The sequence below is a fragment of the Eumetopias jubatus genome, unplaced genomic scaffold (genome assembly GCF_037043125.1).
Source record: "Eumetopias jubatus isolate StellerSeaLion01/CBP00866 unplaced genomic scaffold, mEumJub1_p1.0 scaffold_4, whole genome shotgun sequence".
Classification (NCBI taxonomy): domain Eukaryota; kingdom Metazoa; phylum Chordata; class Mammalia; order Carnivora; family Otariidae; genus Eumetopias; species Eumetopias jubatus.
The window spans coordinates 141,160,134-141,179,173 of record NW_028274810.1 but is presented as its reverse complement, the minus strand read 5'-3'; the positions used below and the strand labels follow the sequence as shown (position 1 = coordinate 141,179,173).

At 31.6% G+C, this 19,040-nt stretch overlaps 1 protein-coding gene across 42 annotated transcripts in view; it reads left to right on the top strand.

The window, feature by feature from the left end:
* The window catches only part of RIMS2 (regulating synaptic membrane exocytosis 2), a 585,834-nt gene that overhangs the window by 345,134 nt on the left and 221,660 nt on the right, over window positions 1–19,040 (top strand). For all 42 annotated transcript variants that reach the window (XM_028109995.2, XM_028109857.2, XM_028109910.2 and 39 more), the window contains one exon: window positions 14,404–14,472. In XM_028109995.2, the coding sequence (XP_027965796.1) occupies window positions 14,404–14,472 (69 nt within the window). The remainder of the gene's footprint in view (window positions 1–14,403; window positions 14,473–19,040) is intronic.

Genomic DNA, 19,040 nt, shown 5'->3' with positions numbered 1-19,040 from the left:
TTGACCAAGAGAAAAGACACATATTACTAAAACCAGTAATGTATTGGAAATCACTACCAATTGAACAAGTTAAGAGGATTAGTTTGGGAATACTTTGGGGAATCACTTGGGAATACAATGAACACCTTTATGCCATAAAATTCAACAACACAGAAGAAGTGGACAAATTTCTAGAATGCCGCAAATTATAGAAACTGATCCAGAAAAAATAAGAAATCTGAATAAACCTATAATGATGTAAAGAGGCTGAATTAGTAAAAAGAAAAGCTTAGGCTTAGTGGCTTCACTGATGAATTCTATCAAATATGTAAAAGGAAATACCAATCTTTCTTACATTCTTTGAGGGAAAAAAAGAGAAGGAAATTCTCTCCAATTCATTCTATGAGGCCAGTATTATTCCAATACCAAAGGGAGACAAACATTATAACAACAAAACTGCAGACCAATATCTCATGAATGTAAACACAGAAATCCTGAACAAAATATTAGTAAATCAAATTTAACAATATGTAAAGATGATTATTAACTAAAAAGGATTTATCCCTAATGCAATATTTGATTGCATTAATTTAATTGCAATAATTTAAATCAATTAAATGTAATTCAACATAGTAATAGATAAAAAGATAAAATCACATGATCATGTGATGAGATGGAGAAAAGGCTATGACAGTAGTCAACACCACTTCACAACAAAAACTATTAACAAAGTAGGAATAGAAGGGAACTTCCTCAACCTGATAAAGAAGACTAAAAAACCTACTGCTGACATCATTTTTAACTATAGAATGCTTTCTCCTTAACTGGAGACTAGGCAAGTATATTTGCTCTTACTATTTTTATTCAGTGGTGCACTGGGGATTCTAGTTAGGGCAGTCAGTCAAGGAAAATAAATAAAAGTCATTCAAAATGGAAAGAAAGAAGTAAAACAATCTTTATTCACAGACATGATTCTTCTACATGCAGAAAATTCTAAAGACTCAACAAAAAACTACTAGAACTAATAAACAATGTCAGCAAGGTCTCAAGGTGAACATATATATATATATATGAACAATATACAAAATCAATTATATTTTATATACTAGCCACTAACATTTCGAAAAAGGATATTAAGAAAATTTTCATACCCATAGTATCAAAATTTTTAAAATACTTATGAATAAATTTCATAAAATAAGTACAAACTTGAATACTAAATAACTCAGAAAATATTGCTCAAAAAATTAAAGGAACATCTAAGTAAATGAAGAGATATTCCAAATTAATGGATTGGAAGACTCAATATTATTAGGATGGCAGTTCTCCCCCAGATTTGTCTATGGATTCAGTACAATCCCTAACAAAATCTAAGCAATATTTTTTGCTGTAATTAAACTGATCTTAAAATTTATATGGAAATGCACAAGATCCAGAATAGTCAAAAAGGAACAAATTTGGAAGACTTCCTGATTTTAAACTTACTACAACACTATGGTAATCACAACATTGGGGTACTGGCATAATGGGATCTAAGTCAGAATTCAAAAATAAACCCTTATATTTATGGTCAGTTGATTTACAACACAGGTGCCATGGTAATTCATGGGGAAAATTGTTTCTTAGCTATTAATACTTGAACACTTGAATAACCACATGCAAAAAGATTAACTTAGACTCTATCTCACACCATCCACAAAACCTGACTTAAAATGGATCATAAACTTAACTGTAAGAGCTAAAACTACAAAACTCTTAGAAGAAAATATAGGAGAAAATTGTCATTACCTTGGGTTAGGCAGAGATTTCTTCAAGACAAAAGCAAAAGCAATATCAATAAGAGAATGAAGTGATAAATTGGACTTCATAAAGTGTAAAATGTGGTTCAAAGACACCATTAAGAAGGTAAAAGCTAAGCCACAGACTTGGACAAAATATTTGCAAAGCACATATTTTAAAAAGAACTTGCATCCAGAATGCGTCAAGAAATCTTAAAAGTCAATAATGAGACAAATAATGCAATCAAAAGGCAAAATATTTGAATAGTCATTTCACTGAAGATATATGGATAGTAAATAAGCACATGAAAATATTCCCAGTATCATTAGTTATTATTGAAATGCAAATTATAACAATGAGATATCACTTTACATTTACTAAAATGAGTGCAATAAAAAAAGACTAACAATTTTTGGCAAGGATTTTGAGAAAATGGAATCCTCATATATTTGCTGATGAAAATGTGAAATAGTGTAGCCCTTTAGAAAACAGTTTGGTGGTTTGTTAAAAAGTTAAAATAAATTTACCATATGACACAGCAAATCACTCTTAGATGTACACCCAAGTGAAATGAAAATGAATGTCCACTCAAAGACTTGTACATGAATGTTTACACCAGCATTATTCATAATGGCCAAAAAGTGGAAATAATTCAAATATCCATCAGTTAGTGAATGGATAAATAAAATGTGGTATCCATACAGTGGATTGCTATACATAACAAAGTATTAATACATACTACCATATGGTTTAACATAAAAAATATTATGCTAAATAAAAGGTGCCAGATAGGAAAGGCCACATGTTTTATTATTCCAATCATATAACATGTACAGAAAAGGCAAATCTATAGAGCAGAGATTACATTAGTAGTTGTCTGGCTGGGGGTAGAAATGGGGAATGAGTGAAAATGAGTATGAGCAATTTTGGGGGGATGATGGAAATGCTCTAAATGTAGATTGTGGTGATGATTACACAACTCTTAAAATTTATTAAAAATTACTGGATAGTATACCTAAAGCCAATTAAATTTATATTATATAAATTATACCTCAATTTTTAAAATACAGTGAAGTAACTACAGAAGAAATAGATAAAACCTCAGTTATAGTCAGATTTTAATGCCCTTTTCCTAGTAATTCATAGAATAAGTAGACAGAAACAGTAATACTGGAGAGGATCAATAATTTCAACTAACTTAACCTAATTAATGTTTATAGAACATTCCACATAACAACATCAGAATACACATTCTTTTCAAGTGCATTCAGAGAACTTACTAAGATAGATAATATTCTGGCCAAAAAATGTCTCAAGAAATTTAAAAGTATTCAAATCATACCAAGTATATTATCTGACCATAATAGAATTAAATTAGAAATCAGTAATAGAAATATCTCCAGATAATCTTCAAGTATTTAGAAACTAAATAACACACTTCTAAATAACCGTGAGTCAAAGGAGAACTCAAAGGGAAAATAAAATGTATTTTGAACTGAATGAAATGAAAACACAACATATCAAAATTCATGGGGTGCAACTACAGCAGAAGAGAGATGGGAAATTTATAGCACCAGATATTTATATTACAAAAAAATCCTCAGATCAATGACCTCTTTTCACCTTAAGAAAATATAAAAAGAGAGAGAGAGCAAATTAAACTCAAGTTATATAGAAGAAAGGGAATAGTAAAAATCAGAACAGATATCAATGAAATAAAAACCAAAAAGCAATAAAAAAAGTTAATGAAACCAAAGGTTAACTCTATGAGATCAATAAAATCGTTCAACTTATAGGCAGAATGATGAGCAAAAAAAGACAGAAATTACCAATATGAGAAAATAGCTACAGATCTACAAACATTAAAGGGATAATAAGGAAAAGTTATGAAAAACATTATGTCAATACATTTGACAACTTAGAAAAATAGAAAATTTCTTTGAAAGACAGAAACCCAATGCTCACTCAAAAAGAAATAACTTGAATAGCCCTGTATCTATGGCTAAAAACTTTCCCACAAAGAAAATTCAAGAACCAGATGACTTAACCACTGTGGTGTACCAAACATTTAAGGACAATATAATACCAGTTCTACAAAAGCTCTTCCAGAAAAATGTATATTTGGGAAAACTCCCCAACTCATTTTATGAGAGAAACATTACCATGATACCAATACCTGACCAAATACTAAAAGAATGAAATCTACAGACCTTATAGAAATTATGGCAAGTTTAGCAAATTTAATTATAGAAGATTTAGCAAAAGAAAAATTTAGCAAACTGAATACCACAATACATAAAAAAGATAATGTAGCATGATCAAGTGGTGTTCATCTCAGAATTCAATGTTTAACATACGAAAATTAGTGTTATCATATTTAAAAAACCCAAAATCATTATCTCAAGAGATTCAGAAAAAGCATTTGAGAAAATCAAACATCCATTTCTGTTAAAAAAAAAAAGGAAACAAGAAGAAACTCTAAGCAAAGTAGAATAGAAAGGAGCTTTCTCAAAAAATAGGTAAAAGGCATTTATCAAAATCTACAGCCGAATCATACTTAGTGATAAAAGACCGAAATCTTTCTTCCTAAGATCAGAACAAGAAAAGGTTGTCTATTCTCCCTACTTCTATTCAGAATTGTACTGGTGGTTCTAGCTGGTACATAAGGAAAGAAAAAGAAATAAAATGCACCCAAATTGAAAAAGAAGAAGTAGTATGGTCTGTATTTAAATACACCTTCATCTATATAGAAAATCAGATGGAATCTACACAAAAGGTATTATAATTAAGAAGTGAGTTTATGAGCTTGTTGTATTTCTATGTACCTGCAATGAACAATTAAAAATTGAAATTTAGTATTAATGCCTTTTAAATATGTCAAAAATATTAACTAGGAGTAAATTTGACAAATGTAAAGGATCTCTAAACTAAAAATTATAGAACACTGTAAAAATGAATTTTAAAAGACAAATTAATGAAGAGAAATACTGCATTCGTGGGTCAGAAGAAGCAATATTATGTTAATTTTCCCCAACTTGATCTACAGACTCAATTCAATTAAAAAAATCTCAACAGGCATTTTTGTGTAAATTGACAAACTGACTCTAGAACTTAACTGAAAATATTTAGTATCCAGAATTGCTAAAAACAACTTTGATCAAAGATCAAAGTTGGAAGCCTTAACAATAGTTGATTTCAGAACTTATTATAAAGCTGTAATAAATGAGACATTGTGATAAAAGTAGACAAACGAAGGGGCGCCTGGGTCATGCAGTCAGTTAAGCATCTGACTCTTGGTTTCAGGTCAGGTCATGATCTCAGGGTCTTGAGATCCAGCCCCGTGTCAGGCTCTGTGCTCAGGGTGGAGTCTGCTTGAGATTCTCTTTCCCTCCCCCTCTGCCCCTCCCATTCATTCTCTCTCTCTCTCTATCTCACTCTAAAATAAATAAATAGATCTTTTAAGAAACAGGAAAATGCTTTAAAAGAACAGTATATAGAATGCAGATATAAACCCGCACATATATGGATAACTGGTTTTCAACAAAGCTGAAAAGACAATTCAGTGGTGTAAGGATAGTCCTTTTAACAAATGCTTTAAGGGCCTGTAGATATCCATGTGCAAAAAAAAAAAAAGAGAGAGAGAGACTTCTATTTATACCATATACAAAAGTTAACTCAAAATGGATCAATGTAAACCCTAAAATTATAAAACTCCTAGGAGAAAACTTTATCGCCTTTGGTTAGGCAAAAATTTCTTGGGGCATGAAAGTCATGTGCATTGATTAAATTGGACTCTCTCAAAATAAAATATTTTTTTCTTTAAAGGACACTGTTAAGATAATGAAAAACCAAGCCACAGGCCAGAAGAAATATTTGCAAATCACATATGTAATAAAAGACTTGTATACAAAATATATAGATAACTGGGTTTTTTTTGCAGAGATGAAATATATATTTTCTTTTTTTATTATGTTCAGCCACCATATATTACATCATTAGTTTTTGATGTAGTGTTCAATGATTCATTAGTTGTGTATGTTAAAACTCATGAATAAGAGAACATAACAATAAAAAATGGACATAAGATTTGAAAGACCATTAAAAATATCTAGAGATTAAAAATAGACATATGAAGGGGTGCCTGGGTAGCTCAGTCATTAAGCGTCTGCCTTCGGCTCAGGTCATGATCCCAGGGTCCTGGGTTCGAGGCCCGCCTCGGGCTCCCTGCTCAGCAGGAAGCCTGCTTCTCCCTCTCCCTGCTGCTCCCCCTGCTTGTGTTCCCTCTCTCGCTGTCTCTCTCTGTCAAAAAATAAATAAAATCTTTAAAAAAAATGAACAGTTTTAAGAAATTCAAACTAATGAATTAAATGGAAAAATAAAAAATAACTGAATTCCTATAACTACAAATATTAATATGTTGAAGTTGAAATAGATCTTTGATTTACAGAGAAAACACTAGATTCAGACATTCTTTTCAAGTAGTTCATATTTAATCTTAACATATTATTTCAACTTAATAAAACTCTTGCATAATATACATAAAGAATATTTCCAAGCTCATTTATGAGGAAAACATAACTTTTATACCAAAAATCTACAAATCCATTCTAAAAAAGGAAATTTATAGTCCGATTTCACTCTTAAATATAAATGACAGAAAAAGCTACATAAAACAGCAAATCAAATCCAATAGTTTTATAAAAGTCTATAAATGTCATCTTTTCTATAAATGTCATCTTAGACATTTACAGATAAAAGGAGAAAAAATATGTTCATTTCTTCATAATGAATTAAAAACTTTATAGAATTCAAAAGAAATTCAAATCATGAATTAGAAAGAAACTTCTTCAATCTGATAGAATGTCTACTAAAAACTTACAGGAAATATAATCTCAAATGGCCAATGATAGAATTATTCATAAAAAATATGAACAAGAATGTGATTGTAATGGAGATTCTAATGCAATAAGAAAGGAAGAATTTAGAAATAAAAAGGATTCAAAGGAAGAAATAAAACTATCATTATTTATAGATGATGTAATTGTTTTCCTCAAACTCTGAAAAGAATATACGGACAAATTATGGTTTACCAAGATGTCTGGATATAAGAATAATATACAAAGGTCATTTGTATTTCTATACACCAGTGCAAACAGACATACTTTACAATAGTAACAGAATATCAGATACTTAGGAATAAACGTAACAAAAGTTATATAAAAGAACTACAGGAAAAAATTTTAAAGTTTTATTAAGAAACATTAAAGATGGTAAATTCCTAGCTGGGGGGGGATCCTCAAAAGTGTGCACATTCGTAAAGTATCCTCTGGAGCCAAATGCCCCTCCAGAGCGCCTGCACTCAGGTGCCCTCCCCCCGGGGGCTGCGAGCACCCACTTCCACACAGCCAACCACAGGAACGGGGTCTAACCCTTTGGGCATTTTGACCACCTGCTGCGTGAGAAGTGTATCTCATTTTGTAATCATGACAGTGAAATTGAGCATATAGAAAAAAAAAGAAACATTAAAGAATAGCTAAGTAAATGGATATATTCCCATAACCATTGATAGGAAGACATTATTGTTAGTTTCCCCTCTTTGACATATATATTTAATTCAGTTCTAATCCAGATGTCTTCATGGAAACTGATGAATAGATTCTAATATATAGAGGACTAAAGGGCCAGAAATAGCTAGAAGGAGTCTTATGAGAGCAGGGAGGAGAAACTTTCTCAGATATCAACATTTACTGTAGTTGACACAGTGTACAACTGGCATGAGAATAAATCAATCGGTGGAATAAGATTGAGAGCCCAGAAGCAGACTCTCTTAAAATGAGACAGTCTTTTATAAGGATCTGAGGTAACATGTCAGATCCAGAGAGGAAAAGTAAGTGATTTAATAGATTGAGCTGGAAAAATACTATCCATAAAAAAAGAACATAGATGAAATTAGATCCTTATCCAGCAACATGTACATAAACTTTAGATGGATTAAGAACAGATAAAGTTAAGTGTCAGTCAGGAAGCTGAAGAACCATTAGAGATATGAAATAAAATATTTATTATAAAGTTTAAACTACAAAATTGCAGGAGAAGCTGGGAGTTCTTTGTAAGAAGGTTTGTAAGAAAGAGAATGGTCAAAGAATCTGAAAAGAGTCATGTGCCAGAGGCAACAGAGAGGACCTAGTTAAAAAATTTGAAGGGCTTTTGCCCCTTCATTCACTAGGGGTCTTGAAGTCACTATAGGTCATAAGGACGGGTTGGGAAGGAAAGATGCATGCAAAACATCCCCTCATACTGTAATTTTGTGGGTGGTGGGCAGAAGAAGGTATGTAGATCCTTTGTCATGGATCTGCAGATGTGTTTGGCACAGGACTAGGGAAATCTGAAGAAAGAGATCTAGCAGAAGCCAGGGGAGCATCTAAAATCCCAGACTTGGTTTTATCATACCTATTTTAAAAACCCCAAAGAATTAGAAAAAGAAATTGAAAAACCACAATTATCATAACAGTCTCTCATGAATGTGAACTACAGAACTGATGAATTTGAATAAATAGAACATTCTCCTAACAAATAGAGAATATACATTCTCTTCATCTACAAATGAAACATATGTAAAATGTTGCTATAAATTTTTAAGTAATCCCTTCATACGGTATAAATTTAAAAGTGAAAAAAACCTCCCCCCACTGTTTCTCAAACATCTAGTTCTCCTTACTTGAATGTACTGCTGTTACCAGTTTCTGTGTGTTTGCACAGATAGTCTATGTTTATGTAAAAAAAAAAAGTATGGATTTTTCCTCTTTTTTTTCTAATATAAATAGTAACAGTATCATTGTGTACCTTCTGATTTTTAAATTTTTATGTCTATTCTTTTAGTGATTACTATTGGAATCACAACCTTGCACGCTTAACAAAGTAACATTAATTAACATCTCTACGTTTTTTTCCAATGTACATAAATATTGTAAAATCTGATTTGTACCATCACCCCTACTATTTAACATATTATTGCCAGAATTTTACTCTGCCTCCTAATTAGTAGTTTATTATAATGTCATTTTGTTCATTCAGAGTTTTAGATTTACCTGAATTTTTACCACTTTCTTTGCTTCCAACCTTTTTCTTTTCATTTTATCCTTTTTTTTTCTGGGATGAATTTCTCTATTTTTTAAGTACACATATTTTAGGAGTGCTCTCAATGAAGATCTAGAAACAGACTCTGTTTTTCTGAATATGTCTTTATTTCTTTATTCCTGATGAAAAGTTTAGCTATATATAAAATTCTAGAATTACTTTTATTTTCTCTCAGCATCCTGACAATGTTATTTTAATAACTTCTGGCTTCCATCCTTGTAGAAAAGTCTCTCCATTTATTTAAATTTTCTTTAAATTGTTAGCAGTTGTTATGAGTTTGTGTCCCACCAAAAGTGTATGACCTAACCCCCAGTACCTAAGGATATGACCTTATTTGTAAATAGAGTTAATACAGAAGTAATCAAGTTTTCATTTTTGAGGTCACTAAGATAGACTTAACCCAATATGACTGATGTCCTTACATAAAGTGGAAATTTGGATACCGAAAGACATGAACAGAGGGAAAACAATATGAAGACATTCAGGGAGAAGATAGCCGTGTGACTGGAGGGCTGTATCTACAAGTGAAAAGAACACTAAGGATTGCGAGCAAACACCAGAAGCTAGAAGAGACAAGGAAGGATTCTTTCCTGGAGCCATCAGAGAGAGCCTGGTCCTGCTGACATCCTGATTTTGGACTTCTACTCTCCAGAACTGTGAGACAATAAGTTTATGTTGTTTTAAGTCAGCCCGTGGTTGGTCCTTTGTTACAGCAGCCCTAGGAAACTAATACAGCAGTGTTTTGTGGTTTGGAGGTGTACATGTTTTGCACATTTTTTGTTACAATGTTTTCGTAGATTTTTCATGTGTTCTTGTAAGTGATAGAGGCTTTGCAATTTATTTCTAGTTGTTCATTGCTATTCTTTAAAAAATATAGTTCATTTTTGTATGTTGACTATGTATGTATTCTGCAATCTTGCTAAATTATTAGTCTTAATAAGTTTTTTATAGCTTCCTTAGGAGTTTTAATTTACATGATCATGTTACTACTTGCTTTCCAATCTGTATGCCATTCATTTATTTTCCTTGCTGTATTTTACTGTAATGCAAGTGCAGTGTTTAACAGAAAGGGTTGGAGTGGGCATCCTTAGCTTATTCTTTGTTTTAGGGGGACTACATTCTATATTTCATAAGTATGTCTGATGTGAGCTATAGGTTTTTTGTAGATGCCCTTTATTGATTTGAGGAAATTTTCTTCAGTCTAGTTAACTGAGATATTTTGTCATGAATGGGGTAAGCATTTTCAAATGATTCTTCTACATCTATTGAAATAATTTTAAAATTGCTTGTATAAATGAAATAACTCCAATATACATAAAGTAAGCTAGAAAGAAAAATTAACAAATTAACCACTGTTGAAAATTCCGTTATAATTTTCTCTCAATCATTGATAGATCAAGCAAACAAAAATTTAGGAAAGATACAAAAGAATCAAACCATACAATTAACAAGTTTAATCTCATGGTCAAAAAAGAACTCTGCATCTAATAGTTAATGAATTTATATTCCTGTTACATCCATGAAACATTTGTAAGTATTATTAATATATTATTTAATAATTCATTTTTTGACAAAGTTCAAAGACTTGAAGACTTGACAAATATAGGCTGTTTTCTTCAACACCAGTGTTACTATGTCAATTTTTTATAAAAATTAATAAATCATACCCATATATTTCAAAATTTTTAAAAATAGACATTTTTACTCTAATGAACATTTCTTTCCAATATTTATTCTCTCTGCAATTATAATGCATTATTCAGACAATGGTGTTTTAGATTTAATGATGTATAGTAAATATCTTATAGACCCAAGGAGAAGATACCTAGACCTGAACTTTAAATAATACACTGCCTATAAATATTTGAGTAATGCAGGGAAGTACTCAGAGGGGGAATGCTTATGTTAGTAAAGATTAGAAGGCTGAAAATTTTGACATATTCATCTAATTTAAGAGTTTAGGAAAAATAAATAAATTTAAAGTAGAAAGAAATTATAACTATAAGAGTAGAAATTAATAAAGTAAGAAATAAATTTCTAGTTGATAAGATTATGGAGCCTCAAAGTTAATCATTTGAAATGAATGGCAAAATAAACCTGTGGTGAAATTTATTGACAGGATAAAAAGAAAGTACAGGATTCAAATGGACACATAAAAGACACATCAGAAAATAAATACATAATATAAAATTATGAACATTGTAGCAAACACTGAAAACTTGAACAAAGTGAACAAATTCCTGTGAAAAATATAACTTACTAAACCTTGAGTCAATAGGTCATTCAATGTCTACTGAAAATAGAAATTAGTAATTTAAAATATTTCCATGAAGGAAACACCAGATCGTGATAGTTTTATAGATGAGTTCCATCAAAATTTCAAACAACAGATTTTTTTTTACAATCCTGCACAGATTTAACCAGAGAATAAAAATGGACTAATTCGCAAGTTTTTATTGTGCCACTATAGCCTTTTTCCTAAATCAAAAGTTTAGTGAAAGAAAGGAAATTTTTAACACATCAGAATCACTTGTAAATAAAAATGTAAAAATCCTTAATGAAATACCACTGAATTTAAGAGACCTTCCTCAATCTGATAAAATGTAACATCAGCAGATATCATTTTTAATGGTAAAATATTAGAAAATTTCTATTTAAAATCAGAATTTAAAAAGGAGTATAAAATTTAACTGCTTCTTTCCAGCATTGTGATTATCAGCATAGAAAGACAAGATAAAGAAAGAAGAAAGACCTTAGGATTAGAAACATTGTCTATGGAGAAAAATCCAAATTGAACCATATAAAATTTATTAGAAGTAAAAAGATAGAGACTTTAACAAGGTGGTTGGTTACCATTATTTTACAATAAAGTATTTCCATATATGAGCAATTAGATTACTAATCAGAATTTTAACAGTATTTCTTATAGCAGTGGAAATGATAAAATGCAAAGGATAAATCCAACAAATGTGGGAAATTTTAATGAGCGAAGTTAAAAATTTCACAGAAATTTAAATGGAGAATGCCTAGCTCTTGGCTGATAAAACAATGCTGTACTACATGCCAAGGCTCCCTAAATTGATGTATTGATTCATTACAGTTCATATCAAAATTCCAGTAGGATGTTTTGTGCAATTTAATAACCTGAACCTAGAGGAAGAGCAAAGAGGAAAGATTTGAGATATGAGGGAATTTGCTTTTTCATATATAACAACATAATAACAAAGATAGTGAGTTATTGGTTTATGGATAAATGGCCAGTACAAGGAAAAAGAAATAGATCCTAGCAAATAGGATACATTTATTTATGACCGAGGTGACATCACAGATCATTGGGGGAAGTGGAAATATTAAATAATGCCAAAATATGTGTTATACATATGGAAAAAGCCAAGTTGCATCCATATCTCAAACCATACATAAACTCACTTCAAGATAGACAAGGATGTAAATGCTAAAAACAAAATTTTTTTAAATTTCAGAAAAAAATATGAGAATATCTGTCCATTCATAGGCTTAGGAACAATTTCTTAAACAAGACACTGAAAACACTACTTTTAAAAGAGAAGATTGATGCATTCAATGACATTAAATTAAGTACTTGAATTCATCAGAATGTTAAATGACAAGATCCAAGTAGAGATAACATAATTGCAATATATTAAATCTCTGTAGAATTACTAGCAAAATAGATTGACTTCCATCAGGAAGATAATAAGCTTTGGAAGGAAGCAACATTTACAAATCACATATACCCATCCACCCTCAACTCTATGCACAAACCCACACAAGACCACTCACAAAGGCCGATAAAATGAACTTCATTTTTTGCTGGTGTCATTCTTATTTTACACCAGAGGCAGATCTGATTCTTGACCAATACCAAAAGCATGTAATATTTAGGCCCTAGTATATCTGGCACATTAAACTATCATTACCCTGTCCTTGAGCATTTACATTTACAAAGTGAAATCATGTTACAAGATGAGTAGCAATTCTTATTATGCCTCTCTTCAATAGCTTCAACTGTGGTATCCTTTTTCCCCCCCAAATCCATTTAGAATGTATACACTAATTCTGTAAATCATTTTGTGCTCAGTCTTTTGGGATATTGTGTGGTAATTGTAGTTTCCATATCAGTTGGGGCTGTAAGAGTCTATGATTTGATTGAGTCTAAATTTTTTAAAGGCTTTGGAAGGAAAATAGCAGTGAACCCTTCCAGTGGGACCACATGATCAAAACAGATCAATGTCTTTTATGTAACCATTAAAAAGAGGAAAACAAGTGTTCCTGGCAACAGACTCTTCCCCTTCCCAAGAGGGCAGGGGTAAAAACAAACAAAAAAAGAAAAAAAATGTATAGAGTATTTCTAAGAGGAAGTTGGAAATATTGGAGGGCATTTCTAGAACATTTAATTATTGCTACTTTAGACACCTTATAAAATGTGAACTCTCAGTGTTTTATATACGTTACAGGAAAGCATTTATTTTCTGATAACTGAATTTGGTCTATTTAATGAATAATGTATGGTGTAAGTAGACAGACAAAAGAAGTCATTTCTTGAAATAGCAACACTGTTTTCATTTATCATTAAGCGTATTCTGATTGTAAGGAAGGAAAAAATACTATAATAAGGGATTCTACTGTACAAGATGTGCCTATTTTTGAGACACATGTAGGAGAAAAAATATATTAAAAAACAAATTATAACATGTTTATTTATATATGTGATGTATTTCATCATTAAAGTCTGCTGTAACAATCAATTCAGTGCTATTTTTGCCATAGCATGATTAACATTTTAAAATTTTGTTATAGAGGTCTTTAATTATGTTAATTATTACTGCTCTGTTTTAGGCTATCTCTTAGAAAATGTAACAATTGTGTGTAATCAATACACAATTTAGATGTATTAATAAGTTTGTGGATGATTTCTCATTTTCTTTTCTAAAGCAATGGAAGAACAGCTAAACTAATACTAAAAGAAGATGGTTTAAGATGTCTTAAATTATACTTCTCCATGAGTGTGAAAAATGAAGAATTGGGTACATTTAATTTATTAGTCATGCATATTAGAAAAAGGCACATGAATGCTCTTGAAATAACATATTGTCTCGCTTTGAAATTTATATAGACTTAAGTACCTTTGTCTAAAAGCATCTGAAACTGACTTAACATAGCTATATTTAACTTAGCTTTTTGTTCAATAGATTTTATCAATCAGCATCAAATCACATACATATATTATTTAATATTATTTCAAGCTTTAAGGCATTTAGGAAATTTATTTTATACATTTTAAGAATAATTTATTTTAAGAATAGTATCTTCACATTATGAAATATGTGTAAAAATAACCATGAGCTTATAATGACTTTCCTTCTCTCTATATTTTTTATTCTCAAGTATTTCATTCAAATTTCTTTCATTTGTTTTTCAGGTTGGTGAAGAGTTTTCTTTTTCCTTAATAATCAGCAATTTTAATTATTGCTATTGTTTGCTTCATAGGATCAAAAAGAATAAGTGATAGTGAAGTCTCTGACTATGACTGTGATGATGGTATTGGTATAGTATCAGGTAAGAATTTCAGAATTATTTTTATTCATCATTATCTACCAATAAACAGATTAAATAATAAATAAAATGAGAAAGAAATAACTTGCCCCTTTATCCACCCCCCCTAAAAAGAAAACAACCTTATGGCAGTTTAACCTCTTGAATAATTCCAGTTGCTGGAACTCTTGTATCATTTATTAAACTGAATATTCTTACTGAAATATGTCAGATAAGTGAATACTTCTAAGTTTTCTATTTTTAAACTACTAAATAATAAGGATTTCACCATAAATTTGAAGTTATTGTATAATTGAAACTTCTTTATACTGCATAAGTGTGAAAAAAATAAAATCTTTTTGACGTCACCAACATACCCAAGTATGTCAAATATTTGCACTTTTTGAAATTTTTTCCATTGTTGTCATCTTGATTATATATCAGGCACAGCTTTATTTTCAAATTATGGTATTGTAGTTTAAATTTTGCCTGATTTATGATTGGAAATTGATGTTTTAAAAAATACGATGATTTCAAATCCTCGAAATCTGTTGCTATTAGAAAGCTAAAGTATCACCATATTCTTTTTCGTATTCTTTTTATCAACCTGAAAATCAGGATTATGGTATTGTGGTTTTTGAAATGTTATCTTTTCATAGGCTCATATCTTTAATAAATTACATTTACATAAGTATCATGATAACTAAGACTTAAACGTTAATACTGTTAAAAAATACTTTTCTATGTTTTCTTTTTTTTTAATGTCCTTTTTGTTTTAAGCTGCATCATTAACAGTAGTTTCAATAGAGACTAAATGCTTCAGTCAATAGTTTATCAAGAATTTGACTGTCAGCTGAACCAAATAATCCTATATTCTCTGTGAAATTGTTCCTAAGGCATTTTGAATGTGAATTGCATGTATTCATATACACAGTACCTTCTTACCATGTTAACTAGCATTTTATTTTTATTTTTTTATTTTTTATTTATTTTTGTTAACTAGCATTTTAAACAACTAACCTAAGTCTAGACACCAGCAAATCTGTTAGTACTTTCTTCCCCATATGCCGAGATTCATTTCCAACTGCACATTACATATCTGTCAAATTCAAAGTATCTGTTACAACCGTTCAAAACCCTTTTAACCTGAACTATCAGCCTTTTCTCAATAATGAGCAGTTTCAGCTGCTTTATTTAATTTTTCCAAGTTTACAAGGCAGATGTCTTGAAAATTAACTATGCCAGAGGAGTATTTCCCATGTGATTACTTACTTCATTTATTCTGACTAATTCAAGTCAGAGGTAATTTTTTATATTTGCATTGCTAATGTTATTCTTCAAAGGAAATAGAAACTTTGATTGATATTGAAATTTAGGGTTCTCAGGGAAGCTACTGCTGGCATGGATTTTGTGCCCCAGGGGTATACTGAGTAGGGAAAGAATGGTTGTACACCAACTATTCTTTTTTTAAAAATTTTTTTATTATATTAATCACCATACATTGCATCATTAGTTTTTGATGTAGTGTTCCATGATTCATTGTTTGCGTATAACACCCAGTGCTCCATTCAGTACGTGCCCTCTTTAATACCCACACCTGGCTAACCCATCCCCCCTCCTCCCCTCTAGACCAACTATTCTTTGAACTAGTTGACTCACCCCACAATGCTAATAAATGGTATATATAAAATATGAGATTATAGCCACTTAGAAAATGTTAGTGTTATTTTCTACTCTGACCCGAAACAATATACAAATACATGTAAATAATTTATTTTCCATTGGGAAGGTAGAGTGACATTTTAATAATTAGCTCTTAAATGTCACATATAATATTCTAATTTCCTAAGTTAATTACCTAACCTCAATACTCATTTTTTATCACTTCAGAGTAGCTCTTCATATTATTAATAATGAATATTTTCTTAAAACTCTTTCTTCTTAGTTTTCATGAGACTGCATTACTTGAATTTTCTTCTTGTAGTAACTCTTTCTCTTTTTCTCAATAGTCTCCTTTGAACTCCAGTCATATCTCTTTTCTCTCTATATATTCCCTTACCTTGGATTTCAATGATGCTCCTTTTATAAATGCCTCTCAAAACTTTATTGACAGTCCTAATGCCTTTCCCAAGATTCTTTTCCACATGTATAACTATTTTCCTCTGAGGCTGAAAATACTGTTACCTCCTCCTCTCCAAACTGGTAAACCTTCTAAACTTCTCTCTTTGTAGTATACTTTTTTTTTTCCCAAAGATTTGACATTTGACACTTGACATACACACACACACACACACACACACACACACACACACACACACACACACGCAGAGAGATACTTGTTGAATGAAAGATTGTATTGATTTTTTTCTGTGTAGTCTGTTGCTACTACCAGTTGTCATACTCCAAAGTTGTACCACTAGGTATATATGGCTATTTCTATTTAAATTGATTTAAAATAAATACATTAAAAATTCAGTTTCTCATTAACACTAGCAAGATTTCAAGTGCTCAGTAGTCATGTGTGTCTAATGGCGACCATATTGGACAGTGATGATAGAGAACATTTTTATCATTTTAGAGAGTTCTGTTGGACAGTCTGTTCTATTTTATAAGAGCAATTAATCTTGCTGCAATCTCTCTAACCTTTAGGTTGAATTGTATACTGCTGTCAGCTTCATCTTCCTAAATTATTACTGTGATCATGAAAGATGAATGTAGTCTTAGAGCACAGTGAGAGCATTGGGAATGAGATAGAATTTGCTTTAAATCCCGGATCTTGTATTTGACACTTAATTTAAATTTCTTAGTAAATTTCTTAATGGAAATTTCAGTTTCTTTAAATATAAAATAGGGATAATATATTTTTTAAAGATTTTAGTTATTTATTTGTCAGAAAGAGAGAGAGGGCACAAGCTGGGGGAACAGCAGGCAGAGGGAGAAGCAGCCTCCCCGCTGAGCAGGGAGTCTGATGCAGGACAATATCCCAGGACCCTGGGATCATGATCTGAGCTGAAGGCAGATGCTTAACTGACTGAGCTACCCAGGTGCTCCAAAATGGGGATAATATTATCTTCTTTGCAGAGTTGGTTCTTTCACATCATTTATAGGTTCCTGAAAAAACCTTGTGCTCTGCAAAATCATGGACTAAAAACAACAGGGCATCTGGGAAAACCAGTTGGATCAGACCATTCAAAACTCATGTAGCTTTGTAATCAAAACACTAAAAATAAAAGTATAAGCACAGTTTTTAAAAGTCATGTTAACTTTTAAGCAATAAAAAATATTAAATGTGGGATTTAAAAATAAAATGAAGGTATCCAGATGGAAGGAGTATGTCTAGATGGAAAGGAGGATAAGTCTGCACAGTTATGGTGTCAAGGGAAATATTCACAAAACCAGGAAGAACCCATGCAAGAAATACTTCTAAGGTGGAGTTTTGTTTTGGCCAAAGTGAGCCAAAAGGAAGAACATGGGATGAATGAGCATCATATTTAGTTCTGTATTTTGCTAGCTTTCTGCATCCAGCTGTGCTAATGTTCTTTGCTTTCAGCTGCTGTTATTAGTAGATATAGTGGACACTGGTGCTCCCGTAGCCTCTTTGGTTCAGCTAGTTTACCCATCCCAGTGAATGTTGGCTGCTAACAACTCAAGCTGCCCCATGTTCCAGAGAACTGTTCTTAGACAAACAGAAAACAATCTCACCCCCTTCCCACTGGCAGTCTTCAGTCATGACTGGCTAACATTGGACCCTTGCTTCAAAGTCAGAGCAGCTCTGGTACAATTCACAGTCCAGTGGAATCAAGCTGACATCACATTCTTACTTAGTTTCTTCTCGTGCCCTGTTCTAATTCCTTTCTCTTGAGACCACTCCTTCAATAGTTTGTGTGCACTCAAGTCTTTCTCCTGCTGCATTCCTTGGGAACTAACTTCAGATAATACTGCAAAATGTGAACATGTTGGGAAAAATCACATATGAACCAATACTTCTCCTGAGTTATTTCTGAGACAAATGTAGCAGAACACTTTGTACAGTACCTAGCAGAGTTCCTGGCACATAGTAAAAGTCAATAGCAGCCGTGATGAATGTGATGAAGATAATGGTGGTGGGGCAAATATCAATTCCTGCCCAGAAATGTTAAGGTTTTTTCCATTACAAGCCTCATGATGTTTTAGATATACACAACTTGCGTCAAACTTACTGTTTATTTCCCTACTGCTGCCCCACATTGAACTGCTGTTTTTCTAGCAACTTTGAATTCCTTCTACTTTTCTCTCCATTGGTCAAATATCTATTGCTTTCTAAGATTCATTTGAGTTCTATCATTTCTAATACACTTTTTCTAAGTATGTCAAATCATTGAGCTGTTTCCTTCCTGCAAACTGTCGGGTTTTTATTCTCAGCCATCTATTGTATCTCAGCCCTGTCAATCACTGTAAGAAAAACAGTTTACATAGGTACTTCAGATGGTATTCCAAATACTTTCTAATATTGTTTATCTCTTAAAGAAATAACCATAGGGGTGCCTGGGTGGCTCAGTTGGTTAAGCTTCTGCCTTCGGCTCAGGTCATGATCTCAGGGTCCTGGGATCGAG